This window comes from Pituophis catenifer, unplaced genomic scaffold (assembly GCF_029215685.1).
Source record: "Pituophis catenifer annectens isolate HBS135680 unplaced genomic scaffold, rPitCat1.0.hap2 SCAF_2, whole genome shotgun sequence".
NCBI lineage: Eukaryota > Metazoa > Chordata > Lepidosauria > Squamata > Colubridae > Pituophis > Pituophis catenifer.
The window spans coordinates 115,680,822-115,701,299 of record NW_027256882.1 but is presented as its reverse complement, the minus strand read 5'-3'; the positions used below and the strand labels follow the sequence as shown (position 1 = coordinate 115,701,299).

General features: G+C 37.1%; 1 protein-coding gene across 2 annotated transcripts in view; it reads left to right on the top strand.

The window, feature by feature from the left end:
* Positions 1-20,478, top strand: part of TENM2 (teneurin transmembrane protein 2) — an 823,064-nt gene that overhangs the window by 539,937 nt on the left and 262,649 nt on the right. For both annotated transcript variants that reach the window (XM_070937374.1, XM_070937373.1), the window contains exon 4: positions 10,166-10,400. In XM_070937374.1, coding sequence (XP_070793475.1) covers positions 10,166-10,400 — 235 coding nt within the window. The remainder of the gene's footprint in view (positions 1-10,165; positions 10,401-20,478) is intronic.

The following is a 20,478-nucleotide window of genomic DNA, read 5'->3' as shown; positions in this document are numbered from 1 at the left end:
TTTTCCAGAAGTTGGCAAAATGCTTCAATTAGTGCTGATTTATCGAAAAAGGTGGCACTTAATTTTCCAACAAAACCTGTATATGAAAGAAAATAAAATTTTAATAGGCTCTGCAAAATTATGACTTCCAGATGATATACTATAATGGCTAAAAAAAGAGAGAGAGAGAGATGGCATGAAACAAAGAAATGAGCCTATTTCCCCAGTTAATCTGGCATGGGTTGACTGTTGTATATTTTGCTAATTATTACAGCTTATTTATAGACAGTTTCTAATTAATTTTAGAAAAGTCTCTTCCATTTTCGATATTTTTTCCCTCAAGGTAGTACAAAGAAATGAATTATTATACAGATTTGAAAATAACATATAGTGCTTCATTTTAAGCAAGACAGATTAAATGTAGTTGTTTTCTGCTCTTGTTTTAACACTTTGGCTATTTGAATATTTACTGAATACGGTGAATATTTCACCATTTACCATGGTGCTTGTTTCACACATAATACAAAGTCATAATAGGTGAGCTCTGTGGACTGCAGATGGTTTAAAGTTATATGTGAATAGCATTGCAAACCTAGATACCAAATTAAAAAACAGAGACATTACTTTGCTGACAAAGGTCTGTATAATCAAAGCTGTGGATTTTTTTCAGTAGTAACCTATAGCTGTGAGAGTTGAATTTTACAAATTGTTGGGATATATCCCCGTGTGGAATTAAATTCTGTATCAGAAGATGCTTTTTGTTGTTATTAAATCACTAAGTCATGACTGTCTTTGCAATCTCATGGATCATAGTACACTAGGGCCCCTGTCCTCCACTCTCTCCTTGGAACTTGAGCAAACTCTCTTGGAATTTGCTCAACTTCATGTTTATTGCATTAATTATACTACCTAACAATCTTATCCTCTGCTGTTCCCTTAACCCTTTGCCTTTAATTTTTCCCAGCATCAGGGTCTTTTCCAGTGAGTCTTCTCTTCGTATTAGGCAGCCAAAGTATTTGAACTTCAGCTTCAGTATATAATAATAATAATAATAATAATAATAATAATAATAATAATAATAATAATAACAACAACAACAACAACAACAACAACAACAACAACAACAACAACAACAACAACAACAATTTTATTTCTATACCGCCCTTCTCCCGAAGGACTCAGGATGGTGTACAGCCTATTAAAAACACAAAAATATACAGACATCATTTAAAAAATAATTAAAATTATTAAATAATTTCGGCCAAATTAAAACCCAAAAATTTAAAACACCCAATTTAAAATCCTTTACATTGATAGCCCGGCCTGGCGGAACAGCGGGGTCTTGAGGGCACAGCGAAATACACGGAGGTCGGAGATCTTGCGCAATTCCGGGGGCAGTTCATTCCACAGGGCAGGAGCTCCCACAGAGAAGGCTCTCCCCCTGGGTGTCGCCAGCCGACATACCTTGGCCGATGGCACCCTGAGAAGCCCCTCTCTGTGGGACCAGACTGGCTGGTGGGAGGCTACTAATGGCAGAAGTCGGTCTCAAAGGTATCCGGGTCCTAAGCCATGGAGCGCTTTAAAGGTGGTGACCAACACCTTGAATTGCACCCGGAAGACTACTGGGAGCCAGTGCAGCTCGAGCAGGAGAAGTGTCACATGGGCACAACGAATCGCGCCCATAACCAACTGCGTGGCCGCATTCTGGACCAGTTGGAGCCTCCGAGTACTCTTCAAGGGGAGCCCCATGTAGAGAGCATTACAGTAGTCCAGCCGGGAGGTGACCAGGGCGTGAGTGACCGTGTGCAAGGCGTCTTGGTCCAGAAAGGGCCGCAACTGGCGAATCAGGTGAACCTGATAAAAAGCCCCCCTGGACACGGCTGTCATATGCTCTTCTAAAGACAGCCATACATCCAGGAGGGCACCCAGATTACGAGCCCTCTCTGTGGGGGGCAAAGATTCACCCCCAATAGCCAGCGATGGCACCAGCTGACTATATCGGGACGCCGGGAGCCACTCGGTCTTGGCAGGTTTGAGTCTGAGCCTATTTCTCCCCATCCAGACCTGCACGGCCTCCACAGCGAGACATCACATCAAGGGCATCATTGGGGTGGTCTGGGGTGGAGATGTACAGCTGAGTATTATCAGCGTACTGATGAACTCTCACCCCAAAACCATGGATGATCTCGCCCAGCGGCTTCACATAAATGTTGAACAGAAAGGGCGAGAAGACCGACCCTTGCGGCACTCCCCAAGCGAGTCGACCTCTGCACCCCTGCCAACACAAACTGCGAGCGGTTGGAGAAGAAGGAGGAGTACCACCGCAGCACGGTGCCCCCTATTCCTAACCCCCTCAACCACTGCAGCATGATACCATGGTCGATGGTATCAAAAGCCGCTGAGAGATCTAATAGGACCAGGACAGAGGAACAACCCCTGTCCCGAGCCCTCCAGAGATCATACACTAATGCAACCAGTGCCATTTCTGTGTTGTACCCGCGCCTGAAGCCCGATTGGTACGGGTCCAGATAGATAGCTTCATCCAGGTACTGGGGAAGCTGTCGTGCCACCACACTCTCAACAACCTTCGCCACAAAACGAAGGTTGGAGACCGGACGGTAGTTGACTAATTCAGCCGGGTCCAGGGATGGCTTCTTGAGGAGGGGCCTCACCACCGCCTCTTTCAAGGCAGCGGGAAAGGCACCCTCACTCAGAGAAGCATTTATAATCCCCTGGAGCCAGCCTCGTGTAACCTCCCGGGAGGCCAGTACCAACCAGGAGGGTCCAATAAACATGTGGCAGCACTAATCTTACCCAGAACCCTGTCTACATCCTCGGGAGCCACAGGATCAAACTCCTCCCAGATAATATTCTCAAGACCTACCCCCGTCTCCCCCCCCTGGACTCACCCAGTCGGAGTCCAAGCCTTCCCGAATCCGAGCGACTTTATCATGCAGGAATTGCACAAAATCCTCAGCATGACCCTGCTGCTTTTGATCTGTCTTTCAAAAAGAGCAATTAGGGTTGATAGCTTTTTAGGATTGACTGATTTGATCTCCTCGCAGTCCAAGGGAATCTCTAGAGCCTTCTCCAACATCCCAGTTCAAAAGAATCAATTCTATGATTCAACTCTCACAGTCATACATTACTACTGAAAAAACCCAAAGCTTTGATTATACTGACCTTTGTCAGCAAAGTGATGTATCTGCTTTTTAATATCTTGTCTAGAAGCAAGTGTCTTTTAATTTCATGGCTGCAGTAACCATCTGCAGTGATCTTGGAGCCCAAGAAAATAATATCTATCACTGCTTCCATTTCTCCCCCTTCTATTTGCCAGCAAGTGATGAGACCAAATGCCATGATCTTAATTTTTTTTTAAGTGTTGAGTTTCAAGCCAGCACAAAATGTTTGTTTTATGATATTTTTGAGAATGAAAAACATTTTCATAAGACGGAGATATTTCCACCCCTCACAGTGTACTCTTATTCTAGAAATGTGAGAACAGAGAAAGATGCCAAATTAAAGAAAATGCAAGTATATTGGAATCATCTCCATATTTCTTGTTATAGAACACTGTTTCTCATCCTTGGCAACTTCTGGGATTTGAAGTCTAAAAGTTGCTGAAACAGTAGTTGGTGAAAAACAGCATTGTAGAGTTAAAAATGGAATAAGAAATGATAGGGCAAGAAGAAAATTGTAAAATATTGCAGACTTGTCTTTTACTATACTGTTTCAAAATACAATAGGAACGTGGAAAATACGAAAAACTCACAAATTTTGTTTGGTAGAATGAAGTAGATGATTCACATGACTGGGTACTGGAGGATAAAACTGAAATATTAGCTTAGTGGAATAATGGAACACTTTCCAAAGCCATGTTGAAATAAAATTTCATGGAAGATAGCAAAATATTTTTGCTCAGCCCTAGTAAAGAAACTATCTCAGAGCTTCTAGGGAGTGAAGCTCGAGTTGATGATTGTGGCAAAGACCAAGGAATTGGTGAGCAGATTAATTCCTTGAATCCACTCTGGATAAGGAGAGGATGAGAGATCACCTATATATGCTCCAGACAGTTGATCCTCACAATGAGACCTCTGGGCAATGGTTTTCCATGGGTTTGAGTGCTGGAAATAACAGGATTAGCCTTCTTGCTTACAACTGCAACAGAGACTTTTTAAAGAACACTAAATTCACAGATGTCAATTTCTCATCAATCAATTTGCAATTTTGGAAATTGCTTATTAATGTTTTCTAAGCTATTAGAGACAGTCATAATGAGAACTTTGAAAACATTGGATAAGTGTGCCTTTAATCCTCAATCAAAGAAATATTTTAAGCTTAAAAATTTAAATAATCTGACATAAACAGAAAACAGCTAAATAAGATCTTGTTCTTAAAAAGTTATACTAAGGCAGGGGTGAAATCCACCAAGTTCTGACAGGCTCTGGAGAACCTGTAGCAGAAATTTTGAGTAGTTCAGAGAACCGGCAAATACCACCTCTGGCTGGCCTCAGAGTGGAGTGGGAATGGAGATTTTTCAATATCCTTCCCCTGCCATGCCCATTAAGCCACGCCCAACAAGCCACACCATGCCCAACAAGCCACACCCACAGAACCAGTAGTAAAAAAAAATGGATTTCACCACTGTACTAAGGGTCCTGATAGAATTGATAATTGAATAGTGAAATAAGAGCTGCCATTAAACACAAACATCTACTGTATATATATTATTGCAGAGCAGGCTCTGTCCCTAACATATTTGATTGTGGCAGAGCAAGAGGCAGAGCTTGCTTCACAATACATATTTTGCCTCTTCATCCCTTCTGTAGACACCCATAATGTCATCTGAATTCAGGATAAAGGATACCTCTAAATAGCACATTTAACTGTAAACAAATCACAGGTCAATCGCTTCCTAGCCACAGAAGCTGGGAAGGACAGAACAGATGACAAGTTATAGTTAAGTATTGGATGTTTATATTCATTATGTGCAATAGCTGAACCTAATTATGCTTTCATGGCTTTCGTCTGAAAAATATAAAGGTAGAAAAAGTTCCATGAATGTTCAGCTATCCAGATATAATGATAATAAAATAAGACCTCTTGTATTACAGTAAACAGTGAGTAATAGAAAGGATTTGATGACCACATAAAACATAATTAACATCTGTATTATTTATAAGGCATAGTGAATACAGTTATCTAATAGTTGAGGAATATGAGGAAGAGTTTAACCATCTCTCCTTACTGAGCAAAATTGGCCACTGTCCCTCACCTTTGTATCATTCATCCCCATCATTACTACTTACATTATGAAAATGCTCTCCCCCATTGTCAGTACTTTCTGATGCAAATAGATTTGGTAGAGAAATATTTTCTCTTGGAGTTTTATAGCCCTGACCTCCATATGGCCCCTGTTTGCATTTGAGTTAATGTATATCCATCTCTTTTTTTCCTTCAGAATCGCTGTGTTTGGGAGAAATTCAAAGTGTGACGTTCATAAATTTTCTTAAAGTGGCAACTGAAGAGTGTTTCTGTCTTGTGCTATTGTACAATTGCCTACTGTAGACTTATTATAGAAAGTCTGAGTTTCATAAAACACTATTGTGAGGGGGGGGAGACTATTGTGCACCCAGTTCTAGAATTTTTCATCCTGGATGCCAGACACTTGGTGCCACTGCTCATTTTCCAAATGAGCTGGAAGAGATACACAATTATTCTTACATCACTGTGGCAATTTTCGGGGTCCCTCATGAACCATCTAGAGAGCAATCAGATTCTCAAGAACGCTCAGCTAATATTTTCGTCTGAAAAAATATCAACAGACTAGAATTTTAGCCAAAAATTGGCTACAGCGGGATTTGTAGAAGAGCAAAGGGAAGTTAAAGGGATGATATGACTGTATTTTTTTTAAAGTTTATTCCCTTAGTGTTATATTCTCTGACTCTTAAAAAAAATCTTCTAACTGCCTTAAATGTAAGTCTTTCAGGAATTTTAAGGAGGGAAAAAATGAAATATTGTACAATCCACCAAAATGGAATCAATTATGGCATAGAGCAGGGGTGTCAAACTCAAGGCCCATGGGGCAAATCCAGCCTGCGGGGTCCTTAGATGTGGCCTGCAGGCATGCCCTGGAAATAGTGAAGGACTGGCCCATTTAGAGCTGTTTAATTTTTTTTTTTATTTTTAATAATACTTTCCAGACTTTTACTTTATGCTAATTTATGCTGCTTTCTATAATCTCCAAATAGCTTTTCTTTGATCATAAGCCTTAATAAAATGGCATTTGTAACCTCACTCACACCCTCACTCACACTGGTAATGTTATGTCATTGAGTAATGAAACATCTGAAAACAAACAATCAAGCTCGGAGAGCACTAACAATTCCAAAGTTTTAGAAATGTTTGTAATCTAAAATTGATCTCTCAGTATTGGCTTTATTTTGCAATAATAAGAAGCAACCACAATAACAATACATATGAGAATTTTCTTTCTATAGCTGTGTTGATCTTTTTCTGGATGTATTCCACTACAGAATGAAGAATCATCTAACGGAGGTGCTTCACTGTGGATTCTTGCAGTGAGCAGGAGGTTATACTTGATTATCTAAAGGACAGCTTAAACCAGGGGTGAAATGCTACTGGTTCGGACTGGTTCGGGAGAACTGGTAGTAAAAAAAAGCTACCGGTTCATCTGAACCGGTATTTCCAACGATCAGCTCTGCCGCACAATTTATATTTGCTAGAAAGCAGGAAATCACGCGGCACAGCTGTATCCCCCCCCTCACTGTTCTACTTACCTTAAGCCTCCTTTTTCCACGTGACGTGTGAGTTTGGCATGCACTGTGCATGTGTGTGCAGCACACAGTGCACATTTGGCATGCAGCCCGCATTTGGCACACACCGCACATGCGCGGGCAGCAAACCGGTGGCAATTCACCACAACTCACCACGGAGAATTTCACCTCTGGCTTAAACTCTGTAAAATTACCAAGCTCTAGCCATGTTTCACAGTGAAATAAAAATGAGTAAAAAAATAGCTTATCTTGTTGTCCTTAAAAAGAAATCCCAAAACACATTTTAGTTTTGATGGGCCCAGAGAAAAGAAAGTTAAAGGATGATTTCAGAAACATTTTGGCTACTTCTTTTTTCCCTTAAAGAGTATATTTCAAAAGGCATATATTTAGTTAAAGTAGTATTCATTTTAAACATACCCTGGACCTCTTTTTACCATTTAAAAGATCTTTTTGTTTCACCATTATTCAAGACTGAATGTTCTGTATGGCACGGTGATGTAAATGAGGAAATTTGGGATCTTTTAGAGAACAGAACACATTTTGACTATAATTACTTTATAAAAACCTATTTCTCTGTAACATGAATTTTTGAATTTCTTTTGTGATTAGTCATACTGTAAATAAGAATTTATCTTTTTCTTTTTGTCTTTATGTCTTAATCCGCTTTGTCACTTGAGAGGTCAAGCCACCAAAAGATTTAAAGCACTGTAGCTTTCTTTCATCAGGACATATTCTAAACTCCCTTCTTGCTATGCTGATGCTTCTTCTTCATATTGGAGAATATAAGCTGATTGAAAACAGCAGCTGCTATTATACTATACTCCTCTAAATGTTGGGTTTGTGTGTGTGTATGTGTTCTCTGCTCAATGAATGAAACCTGTGAATAATACTTTTTCTGATATCATTTCTTACTCAAATTTTCATAGAAATAAATGTAGTTTTACCACAGGACATACTTTTATCTAGGGATCTGACAGTCTATCCTTCTCACTCCTGCTTTCATCTTCTCTAGATACAAATGGGCACAATGGTTTAGATCCAAGCTCAAGTTCAACCCTTCCAAGACTGAGTGGCTGTGGCTCCCGGCATCCCGATATAGTCAGTTGACTCCATCACTGACTATTGGGAGCGAGTCCTTGGCCCCCACAGAAAGGGCTCGCAATCTGGGAGTCCTCCTGGATATGCAGCTGTCCTTGGAGGAACATCTGACGGCTGTAACCAGGGGGACCTTTTATCAGGTTCACCTGATTCGCCAGTTGCAGCCCTTTCTTGATCGGGATTCCCTGTGCACAGTCACTCATGCCCTCGTCACCTCTCGCCTTGACTACTGCAATGCTCTCTACATGGGGCTCCCCTTGAGGGGCACCCGGAGGCTCCAGCTGGTCCAGAACACAGCAACGCGGGTAATGATGGGAGCAGCATGGCGCTCCCATGTAACACCGCTCCTGCGCGAGCTGCACTGGCTCCCGGTGGTCTTCCGGGTGCGCTTCAAGGTGTTGGTTATCACCTTTAAAGCGCTCCATGGCATAGGGCCTAGCTATCTTCAAGACCGCCTGCTGCTACCGACGACCTCCCAGCGACCCGTGCGCTCCCACAGAGAGGGCCTCCTCAGGGTGCCATCAGCCAAACAATGTAGGCTGGTGACCCCCAGGGGGAGAGCCTTCTCTGTGGGGGCACCTACCCTCTGGAATCAGCTGCCCCCAGAGATAAGGAGAATCCAAGACCTAAGTGCCTTCCGCCGTGCCCTTAAAACCCACTTTTTCCAGCAAGCCGGGCTGGCTTAGGAAGAAATTTTTTAAAATTTTTAAATATTTAATTGGTTTGTGGTTTTTTAAATTTTGGGCCAAATTTATATAGATTTTAATTGTTTTTAATATTTGTATTTCATGTTTTTAATTCTGGCTGTGCACCGCCCTGAGTCCTCAGGGAGAACGGCGGTATATAAATTGAAAATAAATAAATAAATAAAAAAAAAAAATCCAGGTAAATGTGTGTACAGTTAATTAATGTAATTCTCTTACCAGCCATTGTAAAGCTCCACATTTGCTGAATTTTCCTCCACCAGTTTGCAAAATTATTTTCTCCTTCAACTCTTATATGACAATTCACCTTATAAGGAGGAACAAATAGGAAGATTGGAGCAAAGGGGAAATTGGCCCTTTTATGCATATATTTGTTTTGATGCAAGGGTGCTATTGCTATAATATTCTGATGGTTATTGACAAATTGAAAAAACATTTCCCCAATTCAGATGCTATCCATTTGAAACTTCTTATGGATTGGTAAGTGTATGAAATTGTAGTTCCTCTCACAAAATTACAGAATTTGGTCCTTTGAGAAGTCTCTGTACTGAGGAAATTCAACGGGAACTCATAACATTAAAATCTGAACTTTTAACTTTCAACTTGCAAACTTGGTCCAGATAGATCTGCAATAGGTGTGATGAAAAATAATTTAAGTTTTCATTTGGTTACCTACCAGATCTTTCGTTCTGGTTTTAAAGAGACCATTACATATTCATTTATATACATTCACATTTTTAAAATAGTCTAGGGAATGCATCTTCCTATTGTTCCACAGGAGTACAGATAAATTTAACTATGAACACTTTCCTCAGCTGACATTTTCTGTCACAGTTTGATTCATTAAATACAAAATGTATCTTCAAGTTTCTCAAACTAAACATATATCATTATAATTGTGATTTGCTAATGTTGTTTTTTCTAATTATTCCTCTCTATATAAATTACAAGTTAATATAATGATTAAATGTACAATTAATATTTCACTTGTCTGTTATGCTTTTTTTTTCTTATATTGCCTTTAATTCATTTTCAGACTCAAATAATATAGGAGTATATGAACATAATAACATTATCTAATTATTCATCTTGGTTGATAGAAAAGAGACTGTTAACACATTTTGTAAGCTTATTAACTTCTGTTTATTTTCCTCTAATACCTGTATGATATGCTTTGTTTTATTTAGTATATTTATGTCTTCCTTTCATTTGTTATGGAGTAGACGTTGCATTTATAAACAATCTTGTATTTAGGAAGTTAATAGATTCAAACTTCCTCAGGACTAGCATGTAACTAATTCACAAGTTGCTAAACTTCTTTCCTCTTTCACAACTTTGGAATGTGTTTAAGGAAATAATTAGTTTGTAATACAAGGAGGGAAGGATTATATAACAAATTACATGACAGCTATTGATTTAAGGGTCAAATTTGCAAATGCTGAAATTGATCTATTTCTTTTGAAATGCAGTCCTAAGCCTACCTATGTGATAAGTATAATGTAGTTTTGACCTAAAGGTTTAGGATTAATTGTTTTTTAAAGATTGGATAATTCAGAGATATTTCCTGTTTCTCTTTTTCCTTTCTAGGGCCTTCAAATCATCACAGCCAGTCAACTCTGAGACCACCTCTTCCTCCACCTCACAATCATACTCTATCTCATCATCATTCTTCTGCCAACTCCCTCAACAGGAATTCCTTAACAAATCGGCGGAACCAGATCCATGCACCAGCTCCTGCACCAAATGATTTGGCCACCACTCCTGAATCTGTTCAGTTACAGGATAGCTGGGTGCTGAATAGCAATGTGCCACTTGAGACCAGGTAGAAAAATGTTGATATTTGCAGAATGATTTTAATAGCATTCCTTTTTTTTAAGAATGGCTTTGAGACAATTCACGAGATTAGTTTGTTGAGATTTCTAGAGGGGAAACCATTCTTTGGACAGCATCTTCACATAAGTCATTTTTGTATTGTTTATTAATTTATTTAATTTGTGTAGATGCTTATCTTACATAAATGATTCTTGATAGCTTAAAATAAAATAGATTTAAAAAATAAAAATAGTATGTTAAAATACTTAATATAAAATAAAAAACCACATAGCAGTTGAGTTTCTTAAATAACTATCAATAAAACCAAGTGACAGGTTTTATTACGCTCCTGGGGCTCCAGGCCCAGCCACAAACTAAGTTTTTAGGGTCTTGCAAATGGTCAATAGGGTCAGGACTAACTTAATCTTAGGTGAAATTAATTCCATAATGTGAGTGTCATAGCATAAAATACCTTCTTCTTGGAACCAAGTTATATGTAATTATGTATAGCCGGTCATAAAGGGCGAAGTGCTAAGGATCTGAATGTTAATACCTAATGATTTCAATAAAAGAATTTTAAGCAAGTTCATTATCATAAACAAAATCAGGACTTTGCAATGTTTCACCGTGTTTGAACCCAACTGATAAAAAGAACCTATTCTGATAAATAATAATGTTATACGTAACAATATAATGTAACCAAGATCCTAATTTTTAATATGGACATTTATTTAATGTTAATCAGTTCAAGTTACAGTATCTTTGTTGGATACATATGTATTTGTCAGACATATTTTGCATACCTAACAAATAAAATTCATGTCACATATTCTACTCCAAAGCACAGGAAGGTGTTACAAGGGTATACTGACTAAGTGTTACTAATGCATTATGCATTTGTCGCCTTCTGAAGTAATAAATAGACTAATTTGAAAGTAAATATTTTGGAAACCTGAAAAAACAATCACTGATTCAAGACAGACCAAAGTATAATTTTCATTTATACATCCAACGTGCAGTCTTATTTAAATCCCCCTTATATACTGTCAGTTTGATTCCTGTAGGGCAAATGCTAATGTTTTGAAAAGTCTTGTGTTTGTTGACTGTGACAGAAAGGGGAAAAAAATATTTAAAGAATTTTTAAAAATACTGTTATTATTTTTTGCATTTTGCTACTTCTTAAATTTCAGAGTCTGTTTATAAATGCATCAAATATATGGATGCATTACAATACAAAAATATAAAAAGTTTTATATTGTAATACCTCTACATTTTTTGTAGAGTGAGTTTGTAAATGTAGACTAAAATTTCTTAGACAGTTGTTAACTTCTTTTATCATTCCTTCTAGCTCTCTTGTGTGCATCTGTATGTGTGTGTGTGTGTGTGTGTGTGTATGTATGTATGTATGTATGTATGTATGTGTGTGTATACACACACACACATATAGGCAGCCTAAAGCTACTCAGTTGTCCATTCCATCTGTGTGCTTGAGTCTTATATAGAATGAGAATTCTGAGGGCCATCCATGATGATGATGATGATGGACCCACAGCATAAGCATCCTTTTGCCTCTCCAAATTGGGATAAAACTCTGAAGCCACACACTGAGATATACTCTTGAAAAATAAGGCCAAGCTATCTACCATATATATAGATATATATGTGTTACAGAGTATAAGCATTAGCATTTCTATGAAGGAGGCAAAACCTACATCACTTGTGGGGCTAAAATATCTTCTTATCTCTGTAATTAATGCCCACATAAATCTGTAATCATTAAGACTGGGAAACACAGTTGAGACAGCTGAGGATGGAGATGACTAAGGTCATTATAGTTCTTTGACCAGACAAGAGGGAGTACATGCATTCCTTCTAATTATGCTTTCTGTTGGCACCACCTCCAAAACCAAAACATTACAGAGGATGCCACTTCCAAAACAAAATTTTACTCACCCAGAATTAGGGCCAACAACACTACTGGAAAACACAATCTGGATTTTTTTAATCCCTATGGTAACACAAATAGTGTCCCAGGTCAATAGGATTCCAGACTTATGCAATTGGTCACAACAGATGTGCAGACAATGCAAAATCTAAACAAGACACCCAATGACAATGTGTAGAGTGGAATTTGTTCCATTTGTAGCTGCAAAGAAAAAGAAATAAAGTATTTATGTAATCAGCTTCAAAGATCTGACACCCTGCTATGGGTGGGTGCATCAGTCTTTGAGTAGGTTTTATCTAGGGTGCATCAAGTGAATATTATGGACAAATTAGTAAATCTACCACTAGGTTTTATGACTTATACTAGAAAAAAATGTGAAAAAGTTGAATCATAACTTCTCACTTCTTATTTTCTTTCATTTCTGGTATGTACATACCTAGCACAATAGATAAACATTTAAGAATATTGACTGGGGAATAAAAGAAATCAAAATGAGAACATAGGTACCTGGCTTATACAGAATTTAGCTATAGTCTAAGCTAGTGTTATCAACACTTATTTGTAGTCTCTCCAGAGCTTTCAAATCATTTTTTTCTAGTTTACCCACCCAGAAATGTTGAATATTAAATATGCATCCTGTTACTTTTAGAACTTTAGAAAATTTTATCTTCATCACTACAGTGCTGTTCAATAGATTTGAGACTGGTTCATGAAGACCTTTGAAAGTTGAGAATAGGATCCAAACGACAGTGAAATGAAAATAGAAGAAAAAGAAAGATTTATAGTAACAGAATATCAGCTCTGCTACATAATTTTCCTGAGCATATTTCTTTGATTCAAGAAGGTTGTAAGAGATAAGCATGTTTTGGCCAGTTGCCCAGACCTTGTTCATTGCTGCTGCCAAATTTGTTGAGAATAAGTCAGTGAAGATGTGTTGCTTAATCTTGGATAGTATGGTGAATCTTAACATTTATTGCTGAAAATTGCATTGATGAAAATACTGATTTGTTTGGACACACTGAATCTTTGAAGTTTCTCATTTCCTAAACTAGATGGAAAAAGGCTATAAAGCACTTAGCTATTTCAGAATTGTATGGATTTTTACTTATGTATAGACACAGCCTAGCTGTCTCTAAGATTTGGTGTGAAACTGAGATTTAAGTTAATATGTTTTCCTCAAAGCATATTCTTGAATTTTCCTTGATCATAACTTCAGAATCCTTGAAGTTTTTAAATATTTAGTTGTAAAGGTCTAAGGTATAATCACAATTCAATTTTGCTCAGAAATAAATTTAATTTCTGAATCAGCCTTTCATCCCAAATTAAAGGAATTACAGTTGGAATAAGAAATCAGTGACAGAATTTCTGTGGGAAAGATTGAAATAGTCTTTTTTAAAAATAAAAATGCTTTATTATATAAAGCTGCACCATTCATAGACTGTTATTCATTCATTCATTCATTCATTCATTCATTCATTCATTCATTCATTTATCAAATTTAAAAACTGTCCATCTCTCTCATAGAGGAACATTGGGCATTATACTGATAAAATATTAAAACATTAAAAACAATGTATAAAAATTTAGACGGCAAGGATGAATTTAAAAATCTGTGTGAAAGTGAATTAAAAGATGGGAGAGAGCTTTCAGAGTGCTAATCAGCTCCACAGCTTTGTGCTCCTATGTGAGCCTCAAGCAAGGCCATAGGAGGGTGGGGGGCCTGCTTCACCTCCCAGGGAAGGGGAGAATGTTCCAGAGGGAAGGGGCAATGACTGAAAAGACTCTCTTTAATGAAAAGAAGGACTGGGGAAACATGATAGCAGTGTTCCAATATCTCAGGGTCTGCTACAAAGAAGAGGGAGTCAAGCTATTTTCCAAAGCAGCTGAGGGTAGGACAAGAAGCGATGGGTGGAAACTAATCAAGGAGAGAAGCAACTTAGAACTAAGGAGAAATTTCCTGACAGTTATAACAATTAATCAATGGAACAACTTACCTCTAGAAGTTGTGAATGCTCCAACACTGGAAATTTTTAAGAACATGTCGGATAACCATTTGTCTGAAGTGGTGTAGGGTTTCCTGCCTAAGCAGGGGGTTGGACTAGAAGATCTCCAAGGTCCCTTCCAACTCTGTTATTCTATATTCTAAATCAAATCGAAGCCTTTAGGCCAGAGAACACTCCTGTAAACATACATAACTGCTGATTTCTAACTTCCTACAGGCAGTGAAAGGAAGTTCTCCCTCTATTGCAATGATGCTGTGTATACACTGTAATCTTGGTTCAAAAAGTATTGACATTCATGCTTTTGCCAATTTTCAGTCCTTTCTTCCTCTCTCTGCCTATACTTCCTGAATTTGTCACTTCTGCTGCTACTCATATCTGCTGAATGGCTAACATCCATCCTTTCTTTTTTCAAAGTTTGAAATGAAATTGGATATAAAAAGAATGATCCCTTTGATGAAAATAGCAGAACTCTTTCTCACAGAACAATAAATTTCATAACAAGGAAACAAACATAGATAAGAAACATCTTCATTGTGTTGTTCAGGTTTTTTTTGAATGCCATCCCAGATAGATTTTTTACTCCCATTTTTTCTAAGAATAAAAGAAAAAGATATACTACCTCTTTCTACTTCAGCAGATGTCAATAAACTTTTTAAAAAAGTAACTTTTTTTTCTATGAATCACTAAACTTATATCAGCCAATTCTTGATCCATAATTTCTCTCCTCTTTTGGGGATAATTTCAGCCTATATATTTTCATCAGAGAAACAACTGAACCCTTTCACCTGAAATTTTGCTTTATGGCTTTAACTTATTGAATTGACATTCTGTTCCCAGCTGACCATAATGTTTCACGTTGCACTGCACTTTAATTTAGCAGTTTCCTTAGCCTTCCTTGAAATGTGGCAGCTTATTAATCTCAATATTGGGGCTTCTTCATATATACAACCTACTAAAAAAATATGCTGTTCATTTATTACAAAAAAGACTTTTCTATTTTGATTATGGTCTGCACATCTTTTCTCCCCTTGTTAACAAAGAATAATGCAATTGTACAGTGTATAACCTCTCCCCGGATATTTAGAGTTCGAAGTTTTAAACTCTTCAGTGTTATCTTAGTAATGAGATATGTACTTCCCCTAGGTAATGCAAAATGATAACATAAGGAAACAGGATTTCTCAACCACAATGTAGTTTGTTTTGATTTTTGGAAATTCTTTGCAAGTTTGTTAGAATTCCTTGGGAAAGTAAAACTTGTTCTTATGGGTGATAAATTATATTATGAGTAAAAATGATATGAATATGTCAAGACACTTTCATTATTTCAATAGTTTCTTGCTGCAACTTTAATATTAGGTGCAAAATTCTCTTATATGGCATTTTATGTGGAGATCATATGAGTAGCTAAACTGAGTCAGCAGTTGTTTAAAGAGGGTCAGTTTTAACCCAAAACATATATAGTATACAAATACAGAGAGCTAAGAGCTAGCAGGTTCTCAAGGGGGCTTACTTCAGAAGAGCAGCAGATCAATTCTGTGGTGGGAATGCAGCAGACCTACCCTTTATTAGTTGCATGTTAGCCTGAAACAGGTTTTTCTTTTGCAGGAATCTCTCACCTTTTCCAGTTCGCTTCTCTTAGTTTGCAGGAGTTCAAATTATGAAGGTGCATGTTGAACAGCCCAATATGCAGTATTTAATTTAAGTAATATGATTTGAGATAGAGTAGAGAAAGCAGTTGTCCTTTTAAAGACATCAATACTTTTGACAAAGTTTTCATAAAAGCTATAATGATGGCACTATATTTTTCCATGCAAGTTTACATCATTGCCTTCAGTATATTAAGCTCTTTTGTTATGGAAACTACAGATGGGGCCATTTCAAGATGCCAATCAAAGACATAATGGCTTGTAAATTAGGGCAGCCCAAAAAGCTATTATATATTTTCTTTGAAATAGTATTTGTCAGAAATTGCACAACGTCCTAATGCCAGTTCTGAAGTCTGTGTGGTGTTATTTATATTAGTATAAATTAAGTCTGCATTACTGTAATTAGCAATTCTTTAGTCTGGATGGAAAGAAAAGAAGTTTAAATAGCAAGATAAATTAGGGCTATTCTTGAGTGGTTCAAGAATATGTTCCCTTCATTTGCCAGCCAGAAGTGATTTGTGCATTTTTAAAATATTTGTTACTTAATGCAATGAATTTCAGACCATTGGCAGATCCTTAGGTCTAGGCTTCCACATAATTTATAAAGATAGCAACTTTAACCAAGAAATGTTATATTACCCACACAATTTCACATAGAAGGAGAATTAGCAGAATATATGACTGAGACAGTCACTCTTTATCAACCTAAAGTAAATTACAGAAAACCTGTTAAGACATAAAGTAGGATGCACCAACAATGTAATAAATAAAATGTATAATGTTGATAAGATGAGAACTTTATGGGCCAATTTAGGACAATTTTATAGCCTTTTTAAAAGGTTGGGTTATAAATGATAGCAATATAATTTATATGGATGGTTAGACAGTACAGTGCCTGAACATAGCAATGTGTATCTACAGATACATCCTTTGGTGTTTATCAGGTCCAGTTCTCCCACTGTATTTTAAATTTTTAATAAAAAAAAAAAATCAGGACGGCAAACATGCTGCATAACATATCAGACCCTTAGGCATTCTTAAATAAAAATGGGTCGCTACCACCTAGTTCTTGTTTAGAAATATGCTAGCATTTGTCCAGAAACAATGGAAAGGTAAGCAAAGGAGTTTAGAAACATTGTGGGCGAACTGAGAGGGAAGCAGAAAAATACTCACCAATTTGTCTTCAGTAAATGAAAAGGTTTGACTCAACATAGCTACTGTTACAACCATTTTGTTAATAGGCAATTCCCATGGCAACTATTGTATAAGAGTCCTTTTGTGTGTAAATTTGAAATGTGCCTATAAATCCAAAAAAGCTGGTTACTCTGATTTAAGAAAAAAACCCTCTACAGTAGGGTGGGGATGTTGCTGCCCTCAAGAACATACTGAACATTAATTCTCATTTTTCAGTATAGAGCTGGACTTTCAAGAATGCTTGATAAAACAAATTATAAAGTCCCTGAACAAATTCAGAAGCCATAGGATATGATAGACTCTATTGTACAGTAATAAACATCTGAAATCATGAAACAAAGCTTTGAAAGGTACACAATTTTCAAATTATAAAGTTCTTTCAAATATCCCCTCAGGGACCAATGTACAATTATAAGAGCGAGAGAGTAAGTACTACAGTGGTGAATGCTGTTGAAATGAAAATGTTCATGATAAGAGTGTAAAAATAAGGGTGCTAAGAACTCCAAAACCATGTCTGCAAGTTTCATGAATGGATGTGAGTGTGGCAGATGCAATTCAATACAAGCAAGTTAAAAGTTAAGCATATTTCTGGCAAAGCAATATATAAGCTTCACATATAATTTAATGCAGTATGAGCCAGTAGTGATTGATTAGCAAAGGATGAATGGTTTCAATGCAATGGGTGGTTGCTGTTAAAAAAGGGGAGAGTTATTAAAGTAGGTGGACTACAATCATTTTAAATAAATTAATTCCATGTTTTAGATCAGGGGTGTCAAACTGGCAGCCCACAGGCCAGATGTGTCACACACAGGCCATGCCTACCCCAGCTCCGCAAAGGCAAAAAACGTTGCAGTACGTTGCGATACGTCACGTGATGCAATCGACTTTGAAAACCATGCTTTAGATCATTGGGAAGGAAAGTGAAAAGTCTTTAATTATCAATTTGTGTTTAATAATGCACAGGTCAGGATGCACATTTGCTAAGAATGGAAGGGAACAGAAAGAGAAAGGGAAAGAGCTGATGATTCCTTAAAGTCTAGTCTTTATAGCCGTGAAGAACTAGGCATCCTAGGGATCTTCTCACTTTTTTTTTTGTCCTTCTTGTTCCTTCTCATGTGGTTGCCTTATTCTATAATTCTATGTTTCACACTGCTAAATGTACAGAAAAGCTAAAAAAGGTTTTAAAAATTAGTTGGGTTTATCAGTTTAATTACTTTTTCCATTTCTGTTTTATATTTGCCAGTGTGAAACGTAGAATGATAAAGTAGGGTAACCTTCATTTTCAAGAATGAAGACAGATGCCTTAAAGGCTATTGCATTGACAACATGCATGAAATCCTTAAGGAATGCTCAAAAGAAAGCAGACCATCTTTCTATGAGGGTTAGGGTTAGGATTAGTAGTATTAATAATTTTTCTCTTTACTAACTGGTCCCAGATGAACAGCAGAAAGGAGAAAGCAAGAACAGTGTCTTTATTTTCTGGGCCACTTTCCTGTTCCCCTTGTGACAAATTGAATATATCTTTTTGACGATTTTAATACCCAGAATGCTGGACCACGTAAGGTATTTGGCTGATCCAGCAGGGCACTATATTACCCAAAACTATATGCAATATTAAGGGACGCGGTGTCTCAGTGGCTAAGACCCTGAGCTTGTCGATCAAAAGGTCGGCAGTTCAGTGGTTCAAATCCCTAGTGCTGCATAATGGAGTGAGCTCCCATTACTTATCCCAGCTTCTGCCAACCTAGCAGTTCGAAAGCACATAAAAATGCAAGTAGAAAAATAGGGACCACCTTTGGTGGGAAGGTAACAGTGTTCCGTGCGCCTTTGGCATTTAGTCATGCCGGCCACATGATCATGGAGACGTCTTCGGACAGCGCTGGCTCTTCAGCTTTGAAACAGAGATGAACACAGCCCCCTAGAGTTGGGAATGACTAGCACATATGTGCGAGGGGAACCTTTACCTTTACCTATATGCAATATTAAGAGATTTGGATTTTTGGTTCAGTAAAATTAAAAAGCCATAAAAACCACACATCTGTTCTAAGGGGACTACCTGTTTTATACTTCTGTTTCTTATAAAAAAGAAGACGAGTTCTATCTGCCTTAAAGTCTAGTTCAATAACTACAATAAGTCCTGCCTGCCCTGTTTTGCTGCTAGTTTTAAGACCACCTACCTATAAAACCTAGGAAAGCTTTAGGAGTGTTGTATTGTAAGCATTATCTGATGCTTCTCTGCCACTTTAAAAAAAAAATTAAAAAGTGTTTATATTCCCTCACATCAGCTGCTGTTCTAAATGGTGGGGGAAGCAATTAAAAAAAGAAACGAGAACAGAGCTTTGAAATATCTTCAGGCAATTTATGATACTATGACGAAGGTACTTAAAAATATGTGTGCCCATCAACTTAAAAGATACGTTGCCAATTTACATATTTAATAATATATCTTTCAGAAATGTATAGAGAAAAATTAATTTCTAATGTAGGAAGAGGGAATATCCAGCTGCCACATTTGCAACTTTTCCCTCAACTCACTTGGAATAGTGTGCTTATTTTTTGTAACCAACATCTGTTCTTGTTTGATATATCATCTAGCTAAGCCCTGACTGAAAAAAAAAAAGTTCTACATAGAATATATTCAGGCTAAAATAGCTTAGGGGTTATTTGACACATTGGTCAATTGACAAATCAAAGATTATTGAATAACCTGTAATGTGGCAGTAGTTCAGTACTGTGAAGTGCTCCCAGAAGCCTTGATCCTAATAAAAGCTAAAAGATTGGCCAGTTGCCTACTTAGCACATGTTACTTTACAAATGGAATGACTTTTTTTGTTTAAGTTGATGTCTTCAATGATCCTCAAATTTCATGCTTAAATCTATACATAATCATTCACTTTTATATTTTTTATAAATAAAAAGTAATTTCATCATTTTATAAATATTTTCGTAATTACCAAGAAGTAAGCTATTTTAAAATACAGATTTTTTTAAAAAAAATACTATTGAATTGATTGCCTTTTTTCTTTTTTTTGTTTAGTCAAATATTAAATCCATTAATTTCCTGGCTTATTTAAAATAGTTGTTTTAAACCAGATAGAATTCTTTGTATTATTGCTTTAAAAAAATCCTCTGTTTACTGAGGACACCACTTTCTGGAAAATGGAAGATGTTTGAGTTCTGATTTCTGAATTAGTTTTCCTGCTTGGGTTTTGTTTTTAAGGATAGGGATTCTGCCTATGCAAATATTTTAGAGATTGAGTTGCTTGCCTCCTTCTCTTGTTTGTATGTTTGTTTGATATA